This window comes from Coturnix japonica, chromosome 3, assembly GCF_054131305.1.
Source record: "Coturnix japonica strain WE chromosome 3, WE-NBRP24, whole genome shotgun sequence".
Taxonomy (NCBI): Eukaryota; Metazoa; Chordata; class Aves; order Galliformes; family Phasianidae; genus Coturnix; species Coturnix japonica.
The window spans coordinates 63,854,248-63,875,660 of NC_140665.1; the positions used below are offsets into that span (position 1 = coordinate 63,854,248).

The 21,413-nt window shown below is 47.6% G+C and overlaps 1 protein-coding gene across 12 annotated transcripts in view; it reads left to right on the plus strand.

The window, feature by feature from the left end:
- SESN1 (sestrin 1) overlaps positions 1-19,918 on the plus strand; it is a 65,952-nt gene extending 46,034 nt beyond the window's left edge. For 4 of the 12 annotated variants that reach the window (XM_015858663.3, XM_015858667.2, XM_085543650.1 and 1 more), the window contains exons 2-11: positions 11,554-11,619; positions 12,481-12,681; positions 13,638-13,820; positions 14,618-14,860; positions 16,140-16,287; positions 16,733-16,845; positions 17,032-17,222; positions 17,474-17,618; positions 18,303-18,356; positions 18,789-19,918. In XM_015858663.3, coding sequence (XP_015714149.1) covers positions 11,554-11,619; positions 12,481-12,681; positions 13,638-13,820; positions 14,618-14,860; positions 16,140-16,287; positions 16,733-16,845; positions 17,032-17,222; positions 17,474-17,618; positions 18,303-18,356; positions 18,789-18,875 — 1,431 coding nt within the window. In that variant the 3' untranslated portion in view covers positions 18,876-19,918. Of the gene's footprint in view, positions 1-7,390; positions 7,506-7,563; positions 7,717-9,928; positions 10,110-11,553; positions 11,620-12,110; positions 12,246-12,480; positions 12,682-13,637; positions 13,821-14,617; positions 14,861-16,139; positions 16,288-16,732; positions 16,846-17,031; positions 17,223-17,473; positions 17,619-18,302; positions 18,357-18,788 lie in introns of those variants that run through there. The other 8 variants (XM_015858664.3, XM_085543648.1, XM_085543654.1 and 5 more) reach the window with 6 other exon arrangements.
- The last annotated feature ends 1,495 nt before the right edge of the window (positions 19,919-21,413 follow it).

Here is a 21,413-nt window from a genome sequence, read left to right on the forward strand (position 1 = left end):
TGCCAGCTATGAATCCACTCTTCATCCCAGTTGCTCTGTTTAAGGGATTGAAAGCAATTATGATCTTCTTAAAGTATTGGTCAACTATTAACACCATAATTTGGTGTTGTGGAATTGTGCAGATATATAGCCTAGTAAGGTGGATACTGATGGAGACACCTGCCTGGTACTTTTACGAGATGTGGTATGGTCAGAATTTTGGCATCTACACCCCAGACGGAATTGTGAATCTTACAAACACTTGCATCCCAGATGGAACAGGCAATTTTACAAATACTTGCATCCCAGATGGAACAGGCAATTTTACAAACACCACCATGTTTAATTCATTGTACAGGCTAAATAAACCCTTTTTATTTAGGTTGTACTCTCAGATTTCCACACGCTTTTCAATAACTGAGATAGGGTTCATACTTGCATTCATGTTATCACTATCAATGCATGCATATATGTTCCTATGCATTCGTTCTATGCGGAAGTCTCCTCCAGAACCAGAGAATGATGACTGGCAGGGAATATGGAAAGGTTTAGGAAAAGTCTTAGAAGCATGGGGACCCGCAGTGTCATGGGATTTCACTCTTGAACACCTAAGGGACCCTAAGAAATTAAGTGAGTATTTGGGTCAGAAATCTAAGGAGGTAAACCTTATGTGGGGTTTGGCTTATGCATACCGTGCTTTGTATCATACTATTCTGGAGAGAGAGAGTTTCCGATCTGAGATTCAAGCCCAAGTTAATTCTGATCAGTCACAGGAGGCATCAGTAGCAATATCAGTTGCCCCTGTGGAAGGCAAGAAATGGAAACGGGTGTCCACGCGTCTAGAACGAAAAGAAGGAGAAGCACAGGGGGGGGCTGCAGAAGACCCAGGTGCCGGGCATGGAGCAGTACCAAAAAAAGCAAAGGCAAAAACCAAGAGGCATGAAGAAGAGACTGATGATGAGGAGGAAATCACCTACTGTCGACCTCTGAAGCTGACTGAAATCCAAGGCTCAAGAAAGGAGTTCACACGGCGTCAAGATGAAGGTATCCTTGCTTGGTTGCTTCGCTGCTGGGACAACGGGGCCAACAGCTTGTCTCTAGATGGTAATGAAGCTCGCCAACTAGGAAGCATTGCCCAAGATGCAGGTATCGACAGAGGGATTAGCAGATGTTCGGATGGAGCTGCCACTCTCTGGTTGCGGCTGTTAGAAGCCGTGAGAGAAAGGTACCCCTATAAGGATGCTTTGAAGCCTAAATTTGATAGTTGGAATACCGTCCAAAAAGGCATTCAGCGCCTGAGGGAATTGGCCATGGCGAAAATGTTGTACAGCCCTGATCCAAGCGAACTTGACCCTGAGAGAGTGAGGGCCGATCCTGACATGTGGCAGAAAATCACAAGTACAGCACCAGAGAGAATTGCACAGTCATTGGTATCAGGATCTAAAGGATTCGTGGACAGATGGCCCCGAGTTGTTGAGCTGATTATAATGCTTCAAACCACCGATCAGCAGCTCCCCCAACTGCATGCCGCAGTTTCTGCCATCTCACGGCTAGAAAACCGAGTAGATGAAATGTGCAAGAAATTGTTTCCATCAACTAATTGTAATGATCCCGTAATAGTATCAGAAACAACTGATGAAGGTCAATCCTCGTACGGGCCACCAGGTCTAATGAAGGATCTGATCAAACTAGTCCAGTCCTACTCCCCACCTGCATCATCAAAAGTCTCAGCTGTTAAACGCACACGCTTCCCAGCTCGAGCAAAGAACAACAGTACGATTGCACCGCGTGTTTCCATGTGGCGCTACCTACGTGACCGTGGAGAAGACATGAGGAAGTGGCATGATCAGCCCACTTCTGCACTACGAGCACGGGTGAAAGAACTACTAGACATACCAACCACCAGTGGAGTTGCTCCAGTCATCACAGGTAACCAATAGAGGGGGGCCCTGCCCTCAGTCAGGGGAGGGAAAGGGATAATAGAGTTTATTGGACTGTGTGGATTCGATGGCCTGGCACATCAGAACCACAGGAATATAAGGCGCTGGTGGATACCGGTGCACAGTGTACCCTAATGCCCTCCAGTCATGAAGGGACAGAATCAATCCATATTTCTGGAGTGACTGGGGGCTCTCAAGAATTGACTGTGCTGGAGGCTGAAATAAGCCTCACTGGCAAAGACTGGCAAAAACATCCTATTGTGACTGGCCCAGGGGCTCCATGTATACTGGGTATTGATTACCTCAGAAGGGGGCATTTCAAGGATCCTAAGGGGTATCGATGGGCCTTTGGGATAGCTGCTGTAGACATGGACAACATTAAGCAGCTGTCTGTTTTGCCTGGCCTGTCAGAGGACCCGTCTGTTGTGGGGCTGCTACGAGTAAAAGAGCAGCAGGTACCGATTGCTACAAAGACAGTGCACAGACGGCAGTATCGCACCAACAGGGATTCCTTGCTCCCCATTCATGATTTGATTCGCCAGTTGGAGAATCAGGGAGTGATCAGTAAAACTCACTCACCTTTTAACAGTCCCATATGGCCTGTGCGTAAAGCCAGTGGAGAATGGAGGCTGACAGTAGACTACCGTGGCCTGAATGAGGTCACACCCCCATTGAGCGCTGCTGTGCCGGACATGTTGGAACTCCAGTACGAGCTGGAGTCAAAAGCAGCCAAATGGTATGCCACCATTGACATTGCCAATGCCTTCTTTTCTATTCCTTTGGCCGCAGAATGCAAGCCACAGTTTGCCTTCACCTGGAGGGGCATTCAGTATACTTGGAACCGTTTGCCCCAGGGGTGGAAACACAGCCCAACCATTTGCCATGGATTGGTCCAAACTGTACTGGAACAGGGTGGTGCTCCTGAACACCTGCAGTACATTGATGACATTGTTGTGTGGGGCGATACAGCAGAAGAAGTTTTCACGAAAGGAGAGCAGATAATCCGGATTCTTCTACAAGCTGGCTTTGCTATTAAGAGAAGCAAAGTAAAAGGACCTGCCCAGGAAATTCAATTCTTAGGTATAAAGTGGCAGGATGGACGTCGTCACATCCCAGCAGATGTGATCGACAAAATCACTGCCATGTCTCCACCAACTAGCAAGAAAGAGACACAATCTTTCCTGGGTGCAGTGGGCTTTTGGAGGATGCACATTCCAAACTACAGCCTCATTGTAAGCCCCCTTTATCAGGTAACGCGGAAGAAGAATGATTTTGCATGGGGCCCTGAGCAGCAGCAGGCTTTTGAACAGATTAAACAAGAGATAGCCCGTGCTGTAGCCCTGGGGCCAGTACGGACTGGACAGGATGTAAAGAACATCCTCTATACTGCTGCTGGAGAGAAAGGCCCCACTTGGAGTTTATGGCAAAGAGCCTCAGGAGAGACCCGAGGCCGACCCCTGGGATTCTGGAGTCGATCATATAAGGGGTCTGAAGAGTGCTACACTCCAACTGAGAAGGAGATCTTAGCCGCGTATGAGGGGGTTCGGGCTGCTTCCGAAGTAGTCGGGACTGAAACACAGCTCCTTTTGGCACCTCGACTGCCAGTGCTGAACTGGATGTTCAAAGGACAGGTTCCCTCCACCCATCATGCTACCGATGTCACCTGGAGCAAGTGGATTACGCTGATTACACAGCGAGCGCGAATGGGAAACCTCAATCGTCCAGGAATCCTAGAGGTAATCATGGACTGGCCTGAAGATAAAAAGTTTGGAACATCACCAGCAGAAGAGGTATCACGTGCTAAAGAGGCCCCACCATACAACGAATTACCAGAAAATGAAAAGAAATATGCCCTATTCACTGACGGATCATGTCGCATTGTAGGGAAGCATCGCAAATGGAAAGCTGCTGTGTGGAGCCCCACACGACAGGTTGCAGAGGCCACTGAAGGTAAGGGAGAATCAAGTCAGTTTGCAGAGGTAAAAGCTGTCCAGCTGGCCTTAGATGTTGCTGAACGGGAGAGGTGGCCAATGCTGTATCTTTATACTGACTCATGGATGGTGGCAAATGCCTTATGGGGGTGGTTACAGCGGTGGGAACAAAATAACTGGCAACGGAGGGGAAAGTCTGTTTGGGCCGCTGAACTATGGAAGGATATTGCTTCCCGAACAAAGAATATGGTTGTAAAGGTGCGTCATGTGGATGCACATGTGCCCAAAAGTCGGGCTACTGAAGAACAACAAAACAACCATCAGGTAGATAAAGCTGCTAGAATTGAGGTGGCTCAAATCGACTTGGATTGGCAGAATAAGGGCGAATTATTTCTAGCTCGATGGGCTCATGAGACCTCAGGCCATCAAGGAAGAGACGCAACATATAAGTGGGCCAGAGACCGAGGGGTGGACTTAACCATGGACGCTATTGCGCAGATTATTCATGATTGTGAAACATGTGCCATAATTAAACAAGCCAGAAGGATGAAACCTCTCTGGGAGGAAGGGCGATGGCAAAAGTATAAATATGGGGAGGCGTGGCAGGTTGATTATATCACCTTGCCACGATCTCGCAGTGGTAAGTGTTATGTACTCACTATGGTAGAGGCAACCACTGGGTGGCTTGAAACATACGCAGTACCCCATGCAACTGCTCGAAACACCATATTAGGTCTTGAGAAACAAGTCCTGTGGCGACATGGCACCCCAGAAAGAATTGAATCTGATAATGGGACACATTTCAAAAATTCTCTTATAAATACTTGGGCCAAAGATCATGGCATTGAGTGGATTTATCATATTCCCTACCATGCACCAGCTTCTGGTAAAATTGAACGATATAATGGGTTGTTGAAAACTATGTTGAAAGCAATGGGTGGTGGAACATTTAAGCACTGGGAGAAGAATCTGGCAGAAGCCACTTGGTTGGTCAATACTAGAGGATCTGTCAATCGTGATGGTCCTAGTCAATCTAGCCCCCTACACACTGTAGAAGGAGATAAGGTCCCTGTTATACATGTAAAGAACATGTTGGGAAAAGCTGTTTGGGTCCTTCCAGCTTCTGGAAAGGGCAAACCTATCCGTGGAACTGTCTTCGCCCAGGGACCTGGGTGCACTTGGTGGGTAATGCAGAAGGATGGGGATGTTCAATGTGTGCCACAAGGGAATTTGATGCTGGGGGAGTGCAGTCAATAATTTTATGTATCTATCTATATATATATATATGTTTGCATGTGTAGTGTATTTTAGTTATTATAGTTGTACATTTAGTTATGTTACATGCAATTCTACTATTTAGCTATCACAATTTTACATACGTGTATATATATGTATATATGTGTATATATTAACCATGATGTAATAATGTAGAATAAGGGGTGGAATGTCATGGTTTTGTAATTTTGTAATTTTGCTATCAGTATTCCACATCATAACATCATGTCAAGTATGGATACTTCTGTTGAATGTGCAGACCACAGAAGAAGACTACATATCCCAGAGAACAACAGGAGTAACAATAAGTCACGGGACCAGGACTCTATATAATCTCGTTCCCAGGCTGGAGTGCCCTCCTTCTTCTCTCGAACTTCTCGGAGAGTGGGAAGCGTTCCAGCCGTGTCGCCTAGAGTTCACAGTAGGCCTCTCGGTTTTCGGAGACTCTCTCTCTCTGTTTCGTTCGATTTGTTAGTTTTAATTATATTATATTGTGTTAGCTTGTATTTCGATATCATATTTAGTAAAATAAGTTTTTCCTCCTTAGATTGTCGCTGTTTTATCCCACTCCCCTTTTTCCCCTCCTTTCCGGGCCCCGGGGGGGGGGCGTGGGGTGGCTTCCCCTGTCACGGGCATAGGTAAATCTAACTAACCCGTGACATACCATAAATCTGTTTTTGTCTTTGCTAAAGCCTGAATAATCTTAAGATCTCAACTTCTTGTAGCTCCCTAAATTAAACCTCATACTTCTGCTACCTAATAGCTGCAGAAGGGGAGGTTAAGGGAGGGAAAGAACAGAACAACGTGGTTTAGAGATGAGAGCTGTAGCAATCTTAAAGGCAGAACAAGCTAGAAGAACAACTGGTCTAAGAGTCCTGAGTGGCCAACCAAGTAGTTCAGAGAACAGATAAAGCCACTGGAGTTGCTGGAGCATGGCGGGTTGGAGTCAGTCAGATGTGAGAGCAGCTCAGAGGTGACAACTGAGCCTTGCAGCCCTAAAGACTGTAAGATGGAACACTTCTGTGTGCTGCTCTGAACCTGCCTCTCAGCATGGCCCATTTTCAGCCCTTTTTCCTCCTAAACAACTGGTTTTTGTCCCTGCTCTAAGGGTGTCAGGTGCTGTGGCGTTCCTCAGAGCTGGTTCCTTTTGACACACACAGTGAGAATTTAGACTTATGTTTATCTATCAAATGCAGTTGACCCTCCTCCCCGGAGTTATGTACCACTCCTAATAACAGAGTGCACGTTTTGAAGACTGACAGATCAGAACGTTAAGATTATATAAAAAGGAATGCTTTGAAATTCTGATCATTTTTGCTTGACCCGTTGATGGAACGAGATATTCTTCTATTTAATTTCAATCCTTTCATCGCTGTAATGAACGGTTTAATTGCTGCGCCTCCCCTGCTGTTATCGCGATAAACATTTCTGCTATTTTAGAAAGAAGTAAATAACAAAAGGGATAGGGGAGATGAGGAGCAGTTTGCTATGAAAAGGGCAGTGGCTGTGGACAGGCAGGAACGAGAGGAATCCACTAAGCAGCTGTGGGGCTGCTTAGTCACAGCTGAAGCACCAGGTGAGCTCATCGCGGCGCAGGCTTAGGTGGGGCTGCGCCAGCTCTTCTGCTGGCTGAGGAGATCATTGCCCCCATGCTTTTATTCCTGCTGCTCTGCTAGAAGTCACTGTCCCCTGGGATATCTAAGAACTAATTCATTTACCTCAGAGTAGCAGGGAACCACTTGTTTTTAGTGCTAGGTTCTTTGTGGGGAAGAATCGTCTGATCATCCTCAGAGATACTGATGTGATATCTGGGGCTTTGCAGTAACAGGCATTTAAGTGCTCCTGCTTGGATAGCTTTTCTGTGGAAAGAATGTAAGATGCTGGTTTGCCAGTTCTTCAGAGCCATCTGTTTGTGCTGAACTTTACTCCAAAAGTCACCGTTAGGCTGAAATGGCACCTCTCCCGAGTGACAGAGAGGTTGTGGATGCCCCGTACTTGGAGGTGTTCAAGGCCAGGTTGGACGGGGCCCTGGGCAACCTGATCTAGTAAAGGTGTATGTTTGGTGGCCCTGCCAGGCAGGGGGGTTGGAACTACATGATCCTTGAGGTCCCTTCCAACCCGGGTCATTCTGTGATTCTGTGATCCTGCTGCAGGGACATACCTGGGCATGAGCAGAGCTTGCAGACCCAGGCTCTATGGGAGAGCTTTAAGAACACACTTGTTTGTGGCAGCTGCGCGACTTCCTCTTCCCCTTTGTGCATGCTTGTTCTGACATGTCCCCGTCTCCATCTCTCCTGATGCTGTTGGCTGTTTGGTCGGGAGGAGAAGTCCCTGGCATGACAGCAGAGAACGATCTGCATCTGCCGTGCTCCTCATCCAGGTGCTGCCGCGGAGCGACGGGGACTTCGCGGGGCACACGGGGCGGGGCGGGCCGGGGTTGCCCCGCCCGTTGAGGAGAGCGGCCCGTTGGCGTTGTGCGGTGCGGCAGAGCCGAGCTGTACGGCAGAGCCGAACGGGGCTGTGCGGAGCGAGGTTGAGGCCCGGCCCTTGGAGCCGGTATGAGGCTGGGCAGGTCGGGCCCCCAGCAGCAGGTACGGAGGGTTGGGGGGATGTAGCCTCGCGCTTCTCGAGATGAGCAGCGTTATCTCAGGGAAGGGATAACTGCTCCTGGGAGTCCGCTTTGGGAGCTCCTTCAGTTCTGCACACCGGGGCTTGTATCGTACCGGGCTGCTCTGAATGGTCCAGATGCTGCCGGCGTTGCCTCTTGCGGGCAGCGCCTCGGAGCGCCGGCTGCTCGGCTTCGGCATCGCGCGGCCGTAACAGCCTCGGTTAAACTCGCTTCCTTCTGCGAGGGTGTCCGGCAGCGGGTCGGGCCGGACCGTCGGTACCGCGGTCGGTGGGGCCGTGTCGGTGCATGTGCGGGCATGTCTGCTGCCGGGCTGTGCCGCGGGGAGGGTGGATGCGGAGCTTTCTGCCGTCGTACCGACTTCATTGTGCTCCGAGATGTGGCAGCTTTAGGGTGGATGCTTTAGGGGTAGGTAAATGAATAGAATAGGGAAAACAGGCGGTGCTGTCAAGCGCCGTCTTTAGAAATGCTATAGGGGCTGGGGGATGTTTTCTTCGCCGTTTGAAAGAAAAGGAGTTGCAGTATTTAATCCATTCTCTTTGCTGCTGGATGTGTTTATTTCCCAAAGCTGCCCGTCTGCTAAGGGAGCCCCCCGGGGCTGCCATGTCGGCACAACCCAAAGTGCAGCTTTCAGGCCAGTCAGCCCGAAGATGATAAGAGGGTACAGGGAGATCGAAACAGCAGCTTATCTTTAGAGGCGAGGGAAACTCCGGCTCCATGGCCCGCCCATGGCACAGCACGGAACGGACAGCGAGGGCTTCCTGAGCCTTAAGAGATGATTCCCTGCTCCTTGGAGATGTCAGGGAGATGCAGCGTTTGATGCTGGTGCTGACTGTACGTGAAGAGAGCGGGTTGTTAGTTCAGGGCAGCCTGAACGTTGTGCATCCTGGTCAGCACTGAGAATTTGCGCTTCAGTGGCCATCGCTACTGATGCTTCTTTTGAAGAGGTTTGGAACCAAAGCTGATGATGTTCTGTTCCCAGCAGTGCTGAGGCGCGTTGTTCTTCAGGTATCAGATACACCCCTTAAACGTTTGCCATTCAGTTTTCCATCTGAAGACTTTCCTTCAATGTGTTAGCACTGCTGTTCCTGACAAGGCACTTCAAAACCTTCCCTGAAAATGGGCTTGATTCACAGTCTTAAAGATACAGAAAAGTTTCTCTTCTCTTGTTTTCCAAATGGGAGATTGTTCCCATGCTGTATCTCACAGGAGGGCTGCGCAAATAAAAGAGGTGAGATGCACAGATATGGCGGTTGTGAGGGATGTGAAGATTCAGACATGTGGTCCCTATGGAAATACAAACAGTGGCAGTACGGAGATTTGAACTGCATCACATAAGCCACCAGGGGTGGCATATCTCTGAGGTGATCTCCTCTGGCCTCGCAGCACTGTTATGGCCAAAGCCTCACTTCCTTCCAGTGGTGCCACTTTGGTGTGCAACCAGATGGCCTGGAATCACATTAAAGTCGCTTACGCTTTTGTAATAAGCTGAGTAAATAGTGGCTGTTTGCAGTTGCTGCTCAGCCTCGCTTGGCTGAGTGCGGCTTTTGGGGTTGCATTGTTATGGGAAGATTTGGATGCTGCACCCTGCCTTGGCCATGGCATGCCTGGGAATGGGGTAGGCTGGGAGTGGGGCTCCTTGGGCTGAATATGTTTGGAAGAGCAGCTGTAAGCATAGGAATGCAGTATAACTAAGGGGAGAGCCTCTGGGTGCACTCTGAGAGTTACTGCTGTGCTGTTGGTATCGTATGGAGATGCTGAGAGAACTTGGAGGTGTTTGCAAGGGTGGGAAAAACGTGGCTAAATGCTGATTCTGGGGGGAAAAAGTAGTGGAAAAATGGTTTCTGAAAGGTCTGTTGTAGGAACAGGTTGCCCAAGGAGGCTGTGGATGCCCCATCCCTGGAGGCATTCAAGGCCAGGCTGGATGTGGCTCTGGGCAGCCTGGTCTGCTGGTTGGTGACCCTGCACATAGCAGGGGGTTGAAACTGGATGATCATTGTGGTCCTTTTCAGCCCAGGCCATTCTGTGATTCCATGAGTGACTGTTTTCAGAGGACTTCTGATAGGCCAGAACTTGTACAGCCCCATGGCTGTGGCAGCCAAATGCCCCATATCGAGGTGTATTTATTTCTGCTTTCAGCGTTCAGGAGGATTTTTCACCCCCATTTTGCAGGTTGGAAACTGAGGCAGTGAGCCGTGCAGTGTTCACATATCCTTTGCTACGTCCCTACCGGAATGGAGGTGCAGATCCACACTTCCTGAGAGCTGGGCTGGTGCCAGGATCTATGGACCAGAGGGAAAGCAAGGCAACTTCCTCAGCCCCCAAGAAAGCACAGTGTCACCCTGTGGGGGCCGGGAGGTGGGCTGCTTTCAGTTCAGCCTTTCTGATGGAGCCATCACATGCAGTGTGCTCGTTGTAGTTTGGGCTCTTCTGTGGGGCAGAAGAGTAAAATGTACTTGTCAGGAATCAAACTTCAGAGTGTTCCTCTTGGAGTGCCGAAGCTGGCAGATGCTGCAGCCCACCTGCTCAATGGCAGCGTGTGCACGGATGTCTCCTTCACGTCTTCATGTGAGATATCCCTGATTAGTTGGTGCCATAGCAGCTGGGACAAGGAGCTGTACCAGAGCTTTGCAGAGAGGACGTTCTAGATGCCATTCCACAGTGACAAGCAGTCTTGGCAGCAGCTTAGCAAAAGCAGTTTGTGAATGTCAGGACCCTAAGGAGGAAAACTACCTCACAGGCCTCGCAGTCACGTGGAAGGCGAAGAGGTCGCAGTAGGAGCTGTTTGTGGTCTCCATTTATCCCGGTGGAACTGGAGAAATGAGGGCACCTGGCTGGGGACCACTGCAGTCCGATGGGCTTTGGCAGCTCTGACATAGATATGCTCAGATTGTGAGCTTTTGGAAGCTGGTTTTTAATCTTAGGGGAAAGTTCAGGGGATAGTGACTGATTAATAACATCTCTGCTCGTGCAAATAGAAACCTCAGCTAAAGAGAGAAAAAATGCAACTTTGAGTGAGTCTGGGATTTCTTGCTTCTAACAGCCTTTATCTATGTGGGGAAAACGTAGCTAAGTTTGGCAAGCGGCTCTTGGGGGCTCAACAGAGCCTGGAGAGCTGTGGCTGCTCTGCTGTGCCCAAAGTGCCCCAGTGCCATATGTGGGTACAGCCCCAGCGGGAGCAGGTTTGGGTCTGTGTCGGCTGTGGAGTGGGATGGTGCCAGGGCAGCATGCAGGGAGCAGCCCCTTCCTCTGCCAGCAGCCACTTATCACAAAAAGAAAGCTGTTGGAAACACAGATCGGGTGCTTTTGGCAGTTCAGGACCTCTCTGAGGTTGTGAAAAAAACGATCCGATGAGGGTTACAGCTGTTTGGCTTCCTGACATGCACAGCACCGCGCTCGTTCTGTATCAGTGGCACAACCACATGGCGGCCGGCTGTGTACTGAACAACGTGTCCTGGACACCCTGCCAAAAATGCTCTGTGCAACTTTGCTGTGAACCAGGTTGGGGCGCATGTGCGTACGTATATTTGTGTATGTTTTCTGCAGCTGACAGGGCCTTTGTTGTTGCACTTCTCTGTTGTGGGAGCAGGGCTGTGAGCTGTAAACAAGTGTGCTCCTTATGAAGCACTTGGAGGAAAATAATTAGCATTTGTACAAGCGGTACCAGTAAAAGTTCCCATGGCAGAGGACCCGAAGTACCCAAATAAGCTCTGCTCTGAATGACATATTCCTTTCTTTCTTGCAACCGCAGCTAAAAGCTGTTTATAACCCAATGCTGAGATGGTGTGTTTTTCTTTTCTAGGAACTCGGCATAAGAATTCCTAGACCACTGGGACACGGACCAAGCAGATTCATCCCAGAGAAGGAGGTGCGGTGGTGTTTTCAAGTACACAATGAACTTTATGCTTTTAAGGAACACTCTTTTAGTAGTAACCCACACTTGGTTTCAAGATAGCTGCCGAACTGCGGAATATTTTCACTTGTGTTCACACTGGGTCCTGGTGAGATTTTGGCCACGGTTCTGATATGCAAAAGCAGTGAGCCCTGGAATGGTTACAAAACATCCTGTTCTGCTGCCTAGCAGTGGAGAAACCCAATACTGTTCTGGGGAGGAGCATCTGTTCCCTTGTTAATGTCTGGACACAGTTTCCTACTGGTCCACGAGGTACCTGCCCCTCTGCTCTGGGGTTAGATTTTCTTGAGCTGCCTCTGCCATTCCAATCGTCTGTCAGACTTGGGAGAGCTGCAGCCGAGCATTTCTGGTGCTACTCATTGGCTGGTAGGAGGATTTGGAGCAGAGGAAAAGTTGCTGATGTGCCTGTGGTTTCCTAGGAATTCTTGAGCCTTATGCTTCAGTCTCCTTTATTTCTTCCTCACTGTCCTAGCTAGCTTCTCGTTTCCATCCTTTTTCCCTCAGTGAGGTTGTTCCTTTTTGGCTAGCCTGCTGTTTTTATAGAAAGCTTGGATGAATTTGGAGCATTCAAGACAGTGAAGGTGAGGATTAGAAATGAGGAGTCAGTCAGTGTTGCAGGAGAGGAAGCAAAGAGGCAAAAAGTCCCTTTGCTGGTGGTATCAGTGTTTGGCATTTTGTGTGCTGATTTAATGCTATTAACATCTGTCTCATGTAATTCCTTTCACCGGGGCTCTGGGTGCTGTGGCAATACATTTGTTTACTGTTTCACTGGCGCCCCTGAGACAACATTGCTAATTGTTCTTTCTGTTAAATCAGACCGTTCAAGTGGGAAGCGAAGACGCCATGATGCACACGCTGTTTGCAGACTCTTTCGCTACACTGGGCCGACTGGACAACGTTACCTTGGTGATGGTTTTCCACCCACAGTATCTGGAAAGCTTTCTGAAAACTCAGCACTATCTGCTGCAGATGGACGGCCCGCTCCCTCTTCATTACCGGCACTACATCGGGATCATGGTATGTTGGAGCACACGGCAGCAAGCAGAAGCAGCTGCTTTGGCAGTTATCTCTGATCTCTTTACTAGCAATTCTTACTGTGTTGTGCACTTTCTCGTTGGTGAGGCATTTCACTAGAAGCTGAGGGGAAGAACAGAGTAGGTTTGTTCCTGTCTGCAGAACAAATTGTTTTGTCAGACTAGTACTTGATGTTCTTGATGTTCAGAGCTTCGGTGCGAATGCAAGGAAGAAAAAAGTGTTATAAAAATATAAACAGTTGCTTACTTTTGGTTTCCTTAGTATCTCAGAAGCTGGTTCTCAAAACAGCCTTTTTTGGGGTGCATGGTCCATCAGATGCGCCTCCCTCTGACTTCATGGTCCCATCCTGATTCAGAATATCTGTTCTGAGCAAGTTGTCTGCCCAAAGGGATTGAATTTGGCATTTCCATTCTGACAGTGCAGTGGCATTCGCCTGCTGAAGTTAAATTATTGTTCTGCAGCTTAATTTGATGGGCAGAGCATCACTATTTGAGTAAATGGCACTTTTCTCTGCTGCAAAGCTACCATTTAGTTCTTCTTGCTCCATGTGTTTTTAAACCCACTTTAGTACTGGCTGGCAAAGATCCATCTAGAAGCACTGTTGTTTCCTCTGCTCTGGAGACCACTGTGCAGTGTGGCACTCTCACTGCAGCAAAGCAGTGAGTCTATGCTTGTACTTCTCCCTGGGTGGAGGCATGTTGCACCTGTGGCCAGCATCATTGGAGTGTATACAGACAAGCAATATTTATGGTGTGAGAACAATCATCAAAACAGGCAGATGTGTCAGTCTTTTTAGTCTCTCCTTTTTCTTTTTTAACTCGATCTTTGAACCCTGCAGTTCTTATTCTGTAGTACTTTGAAGAAATGATGACTTACTTTCAGTAATTGCCATTAAAGCACAAACTTACTTTGTATCACAATTGTGATTTCCCTTCTAGGCTGCAGCCAGACATCAGTGCTCTTACCTTGTTAACCTCCACGTGAATGACTTCCTGCATGTTGGTGGAGACCCAAAATGGTTGAATGGCCTGGAAAATGCACCGCAAAAACTGCAAAATTTGGGAGAACTGAACAAAATGTTGGCTCACCGACCCTGGCTTATCACCAAGGAGCATATCGAGGTACATCTTTCACAGAGTAACACGAACCTATGCTTGTTTTTCAGTAAAATGCAGTCACAGATTCTCAGGGCTAAGAGCCAGACAGGATGAGTGAGGGATGTTCTGTCCTGATGGTGGCTACTGGAGCAAGTTCTCCTCCCCTGCCCTTCCCTCTCCCCCTAGCACAGAGGAGGCAGGTGCTGGGGCTTGCTCAGTGCTGCCTGCCAGGTGCAAAGTGGGGGAATGACAGCAGGCTTGGGGGTAGGATGCACGCTGTGCCAGGAGGCCCCAAACCTCCCACACTTTCCTGCCTGAAGGGGAAGTGGGGGTTAGAAGCTTCTTGCCAAATGTAGAGCATTCCACCCACAAGGACGAGACAGAGCCCAGCCCTGGTGCTAAGTTTTAACACAGCTGGTTTGCCAGGAGTTGCCAGGGTTTTCCAAGTCTCTAAGGACCAGCAGAAGAAACGTGAAACTCTTGCGGTTGCATCTTCATCAGAGGTGTGAAATTTCAGCACAATTCAGCCTGGCTTTGGTGCAAACCATACGGTGCTAAATAGAAACTGCAGTGGTTTCAGTAGCTGTTTAGGGGCTGGGGAGAAGAATGGAGTCATCTGTGTGTGTGTGTGTGGCTTAACCCCAGGTCACCTGCAGCTGGGACACAGAGCACACTAGTAGCAGCAGAGAGTTAGAGGCAACTGTGGATACAGGGAAAATAACTTCAGCGGGCAAAGACATGCGCTAATAAATTGGATGGAGGTGGAATCATCTGAACCCTTTTTTAAAGTTAGTGCTTTTGTCTTGCATTATTTTTTAAAGCAACTTCTGAAGACAGAAGAGAACAGCTGGTCCCTGGCAGAGCTGATCCACGCTGTTGTTCTGCTGACACACTACCACTCCCTTGCTTCCTTCACGTTTGGCTGCGGAATCAGCCCAGAGATCGACTGCGAAGGCGGTCACACCTTCAGGCCACCTTCTGTCAGCAACTACTGCTTGTGTGATATCACAAATGGCTACCACGGGGTGGATGACATTCATGCCAGCCCGGCTGCAAGTATTCCGGTAAGTGTCTGTCTGAACAAACAACCTCTCTCAGTAGCAGTAGTTTCTTTGTGAACTGAATACACCGAGGATGCCTTTCTGTTCAGTGAGAGTGGGATGGCTTAGCCTAATCTAGATGAAGAGCAACCAGTTGAAAAGAGACACTTAGGAGGTGCAGAAATGACGCTGCGGGAAGCCACCGAAGGAAGAGACAGAGATACAATCTCTCTGTTGTCGTCTGCTCTTTGTGTCTCGTCTGTTTGCTTAACTGAATGACTGCTGCTGACCTCAGCTAGACTGCGATGCATGGCCTGAGCAGCTGTGACCAGGAGTGCTTTTTTCTTTTCCACGTGTACACTGGAAAGTTGGCTCTTCCTTCGAGTGCAGCTTTTGATGCCTTGAGGTGTTTTTGATGCATCACGCACCAGATCTTTCACCATTTTCTGACCCTGTGTCTAAAACAGTGCTTCCTGCCTGCAGCACTGTGCTCACTGATGTGTGCTCGCTTCCAGTTGGTGAGAAGCATGATGTGAGTGTGGTGATATTTTCAGCGTGGGTTCCTTGCGGGGTGAGACTTTGCTGTAACGGTGCAGATGGCATTCAGGTTTTGTCTGATGAGCTTGCTGGTTTTCTGAAGGAGCAAACTGATTGCAAAGGGCAAAGAGGGAAGGGGGAAAACAGCATAAATTGAAGATAACTTCATCTTGCTTTGTACAGGTGGATTTTTACAGAACCAGATATTGAATTAATGGTGTCTTATGGTGGTGACAAAACAACTCTTGTGAAATAAGATTATGTCCTGCTAGCTGGCCTCTGAGATTTCATTGCATATACACTTACACTCTGACTGTTCTCCTCCATGATTTCTTCAATATGTGGGCAGAGGAGGGGAAAAAATAACAGTTGGGCAGTAAATTGTGATTACTTCCTCTATCAGAATTTCTGTTACAGCCCCTCGTTTTTCAGTTGCTAAACATCTAGATTAAGTAAGAGAAAATACTTCAATTTTAGTACAACAGCCACTGGTTTCGAAAAGCTGAGGCTTCTCTTAAAACCTACCAAAACCACCAGGGGTCTGACTGAGAAAAGATGATGACTAAAGGTGAACTCTGAGGTCAGTGCAGATCTCTCTCAAGAGCCGGTTTCCTAGAAAAATCAGTATTTGTTTCCTAGAAAAATCAGTATTTGGAGATGTAAATGCAGGACACAACTGTTTGAATTTTCTGGCTTGATGATTTTCTGCCATGCTCGTCAGTTTGTGTTACACAGAGAAATGAAATGTCCATGTCTCTTTTTCAAGACTACAGAGTCGGTCTGTGAAGTTGAAGCTCTTATGGAGAAAATGAAGCAACTGCAGGAGTGCAGAGATGAAGAGGAAGCCAGCCAGGAGGAGATGGCTACACGTTTTGAAAGAGAGAAGAGAGAAAGCATGTTGGTGTGTTCTTCAGGTAGTGCAATGTGGTGTGTCTGCATGTTTACACTGTTCCAAATTGCTTGAAGACATGCATACCATTGCAGAAGGAAAAAAGGTGTTAGATGTCACAAACACCGTACCATTGCTTTGAAGGGATTGAGATGGGGAGTGCCTTGTTTTCTTCTGGAAATGCTTAAAAAAAAAAAAAAGCAAAGTAGTGCCAGCACTGAAGATAGGTATGTATATAGAAGGGAGAAAAAATGCTCGTTTGTAAGAGAGAATCTGGATGTTCTTTAAGGAGCTTCCTCTAGGGAGTCATAGGTGCGGCCATACTAAGCCATACCAAAGATTTTTAATCTGGGTAGTCTGGTGAAACTGTATTTATGTTAAAGAGTACAGAAACTCCCATTTTGCTGTAATAGTTCCAATTCCAGTTTGATGTTACTGAAATTGTGTGGAATTCTGTTTGAAATTAACAGAAGATGAAGAATCGGCGCCAACAAGAGATGTGTCTCGTCACTTTGAGGACACCAGCTATGGTTACAAGGACTTCTCCAGACACGGGATGCACGTGCCCACCTTTCGAGCTCAGGTAAGCAGGACGGAGCTGCTCACAGAACGCTTCAAGTGCTCTCCGCTTGGTGCGCTGTAGTTTACTGCCCCGTGGGTGAGAAAGCAAGCAAGCAAACAAAACCCCTACCGTTATCTGCCCTGAGATAAACGACTCTAAAGCACCAGACCTTCACAAGTTCATGTCTGCATTTGTTCTTCTTTTAAGGATTACTCTTGGGAAGACCACGGCTATTCCTTGGTTAATCGTCTTTACCCAGATGTGGGACAGCTACTTGATGAGAAGTTTCACATTGCTTATAATCTGACTTACAACACAATGGCCATGCACAAAGACGTGGATACCTCAATGCTAAGACGAGCTATTTGGAACTACATTCATTGTATGTTTGGAATAAGGTCAGTTTGATTCCTTTGTTCTTATATACGTCAGATTTGCTAATACTGGCTTTTTTTTTCTAACTGAAGCAGAACTCTTATTAAGCAAATATGTGTGTGTTTGCTTGCTTTTTTGTTCTCTTTTTAAACATCCAATAGTGGTACAAATTACACAGTAATTGATTTTTCTCATAGGAAGCTACAAAGAAAAAAATGCAAGTGAAATAAGTGCTGCTTGAAAATGAAAGTGTGTTTCTTTCAATTCCAAACAGATACGATGATTACGACTATGGTGAAATTAATCAGTTGTTGGACCGCAGCTTTAAAGTTTATATCAAGACTGTGGTTTGCACTCCTGAAAAGACCACAAAAAGAATGTATGATAGCTTCTGGAGGCAGTTTGAACACTCTGAGAAGGTACAGTGCGCGTGCATTCTGAAGGGCGGGGGTGGGAGATCTGTTAACCCTGCTACCAGCGCACCTACCCAGCCAGCATTTGGCTAACAGCAGTACTGGGCTTCCGCTTGGATTCCCAGACTGAAGTAATTTTCATGATGAACATTTGCTAGATAACAGCTTAACTCCTTGTGAAAATAGCTGAGATACTCAGTTATAATAGGGGTACTATACGACTTACTTAAAGGTGGAAGAAAAATAGTTCATATCATTTTTTTTTTGTTAGATTTACAAGCTTTCAAGCACACAAACCCTTCTTTAAAGCCCCAAACTTCACATCTCCGTGCCCAAACCCAAGGCCTGTACACATACTCAGTAGCCGTTCCCACACCATCCTTATGGAAGCGCTGCCAGGGCAGCCAGGCACAGCCATTATGTGTGGAAACAAACATTTCTCACCCCCCACCACCGCATGGTTCTTTATCACCCCTCCGCAGAAGTGCAGTGCTTACACTGAGAGATGGGCTGGGCAACTCAGATTCTTGCCTCTGGTAGCAGCTGGGAGCCTCTCCCTCAGCAGAAGCAAAAGTTGTATGGCATGTTAAAGATTTCCCCTGTGCTTCACTGCTGCTTCCCACCCCCTCATTGTCCAGGCAATAATTACCTGTGTGTAATTAGCTGTGTGTTTCTCTCTCTGACCCACAGGGGCAAACGACCTTACCACCTCTTCCTTTGCTAACAACCCCCTCCGCTCCACAGGTACCAACCACCCCTTTGCCTTCAACTAATTAACTAAATCAAGCTAAACTTCCACAGTCATTTCCAAGCTGCACGTAGTCAGCTACTGCTGAAGGGCTTCTGTGCTTGAAAGCTTGTCTGTTTTTTTCCAGCTAAAGCAGTTGGCCTAACTACAGGTTACCCACCTTTTCTTACCTCCCTGGCCCTACTTGAACCACCCCCCACCCCGTGCCCCACTGCTGAGTTGTGCTGCAGCAGTGGAGCACCTCTTAAATCTTTCCTCCTGCAGCAAGCTTTACTGATAGAACTAATGTAGTTTCCTGGGTAGCTGAAGCACGCAAAGCTCTCCCCCACTGCTAAGGCAAAAGCTAATCTGAAAACCACAGCCCCACAGACTTCCTCTTCCTGAAGTACGTTTCTGTGCTCAAGAGTGACTTCTTTTCCTTCTGAAAGGTCCATGTAAATTTGCTTCTGGTAGAAGCTCGGATGCAAGCCGAACTACTTTATGCTCTGAGAGCTATTACTCGCTATATGACCTGATGTCTCCGGCTGCCTGTCGACGCTGGAATGTTCCACAGCTGCAGTATGGCAGAGGAAGATACGAAGCCTCAGGACCAATGGTAGCTATAAATTAAGATGCCCGTTGTGCCATAACTCCCTTAGTTTCAGCTCTTTCCACTTTTGGAATGTCACTGCTGCCATGGGGCAGCGAACGCTTGGCAGTTGAAAAGACGGGGCTGTGCTGAAGTGCTGCCCGATGGGGGCGGTTTGGCTTCAGCCAGCACGGGACGCTCTATGGACTCGTGGCAATATCGCAAACCATAGCTATATAGATCTTGTAAGGCAAATGCAACAGGAGTTGGAGCGTGAAAAGAAGTGGGACTTGACGACATTTGCTTTCCCCACGAGAATAATTTTAGAAAATCTCGATGCTGCTATTTGTGCTGGTGGAGCAAACAGAGGCTGTTCCAGCTGAGCTCAAAGTGAAAGCGAGCACTGCTATTGTCTGAGCCTTTATCGCGCGTGGTTTCCAAAAAGCCTTGTTATTTAGATTGATTTTGAATCAGAACTACACCTCCTCTGTCCACACCGATGATCTGAAAGATAGCAGTTCATTTTCTCAAATAGTTTAGCCTTAAAGATGCTGTAGGACGTTTGTTCGGCGTCATTTGGTGAGCTCCAAAGTGCAATGGTCTTCCTATGGAAAGAACAGGACGTGGTCCTTAGAGCTTTGTGCATATCTGACCGTGTCCGATGTCGCGCAGCCCCTCGTCCTGCTTCTCCAGGGTGAGCTGATCCCTGCTCAGGGGCTGCCACAAGGGATGGGAATGTTGTTCTAGGCTGCCAAACAGTCCTACTGCGTTACATGCCCAACGCTGGTCTTACTGATTTTTTGCAGTTGCTTAAATAACTAGGCTAAAAACCATCTATTTTTAGTAAATTCAAAACATGATTAAAATGCTGACATTTAATATACAGTGGTTTTGGAGAACACATGAATACTTTTGTATGAGTGTGAATTGCTTTTTAAATATGTCAGTATTATTGGTCTTTTTTTAAATAAAGATAACAACTTTTTCCTCCTGGTGTTTTTGCGTGGTTTAGCTTTGCGTTTCTGCTCTTCCTGGTTTAGACTGGTTTTAAAGTGCTTGAAACGGTAACGGAGCAGTGGTTCAGAAAGTGACAAACCATGGCTTTTCCAACAGTCTAAACCAGGGAGGAGGTAAAGTTTAAAAAAATGAAGTTCTTCACTATTCATGAAGACCTGCCATCCATCTGCCCGCCATCCTCCCTCCTTCTTTCCCTTAGTTCTCTACCTGCTATTCAGGCGTGCTCTGCTCTATGGGGTTTTCTGTTTCCTCACAGGTTTATCTCACAGCTGGGCAATGTGTCCAGTAGGACACTGGGAGAGAGGGTTCCAAAGTCATCACAGAAAGTCACAGAGCTGTGACAAACTGCTTTGGACGCACTCCCACAGCTGTGATGGGGTTCTAGTAACCTCGTGTGTCAAAACTTACAGTAGTAAGGCAGGAAACAAATGGAGGTACCCAGTCCCACCAGTAGAACTGAGCTAGCTCAGACTGGTTTCTGCTGCTGCAGGACATTCTGACAGCAGTTTTAGGCTTGTAGTCCAAGAAGCTGAAATATCTGAAATGATCTAGGGGAGAAAGATTAATAAACTGTCAAAAATGGTGACTAACAGGAAGCATCTGCTGTTTCCTCTTCACTAAAAATACAGGATTCTAACGTTCCAAAAACAGAGCAAAACTTTCCTGTCTAAAAATCACAAAACTAAGCCGTGACTAAAGACGTATCAAAAAAAAAAGGTGTCTTCCCACTTTGGAAATCGATTTTCTGCAGCATCTGTTGCTCCTGGTGATCATTTGTTGGCTCAGAGGTAAACACGCAGGCTTCCATAAAGCCTCACCTGTCCATTTCCAGCCACGAGCTGGATATGCAGGCGCCCTCTTCCTTTTCAAAGAGCAAACCATGTGTATGCACAGAGCTTCTTCCTGCCACACTTTCAAACAGTGCTCACAGCTGATCCTAACTCCACACAGAGCCGCTCACCTGAGAGTAAGGGGTCTGAAAACATTTGGGTTTTCCCATGAATGGTGTTCAAGGCATTTGAGGTTTTAAGAACAAGAGGAGCAAGGCTGTTAAGAGGAGAGGAAGAAACCGCGACACCTCTGCAAATACTAATCTGTGAGTGGCTGCTGTGGGCTGTCAGCCCTGAGCAGCTCCTGCAGTGCCTCAGCCCATAGCCATGGAGTGCAGCAGCTTCTGTGCATGCAGGAACAATATACCTCAGTGCTCCCCACACACTGTGGGCGCATAGCGGCAGCAACTCAACTCACTCCAAAAGATGTAGGTGGGGGAAGCTGTTCAAAAGGCCATGGACGGAGACTGGCTGTGGCCTTCCTCCCAGGACAGCATCAGCACACCGGATCTGTGCGAGCAGGAGGGGTGGGAGCTAACGGCTGGCTGCCTGCATGGGCCCACATGAAGCACTAATAAAATAAACAACAAAACCAGCATTTTCTTCTCAATCTCCACTTATAGGAATGTGACAGTCTC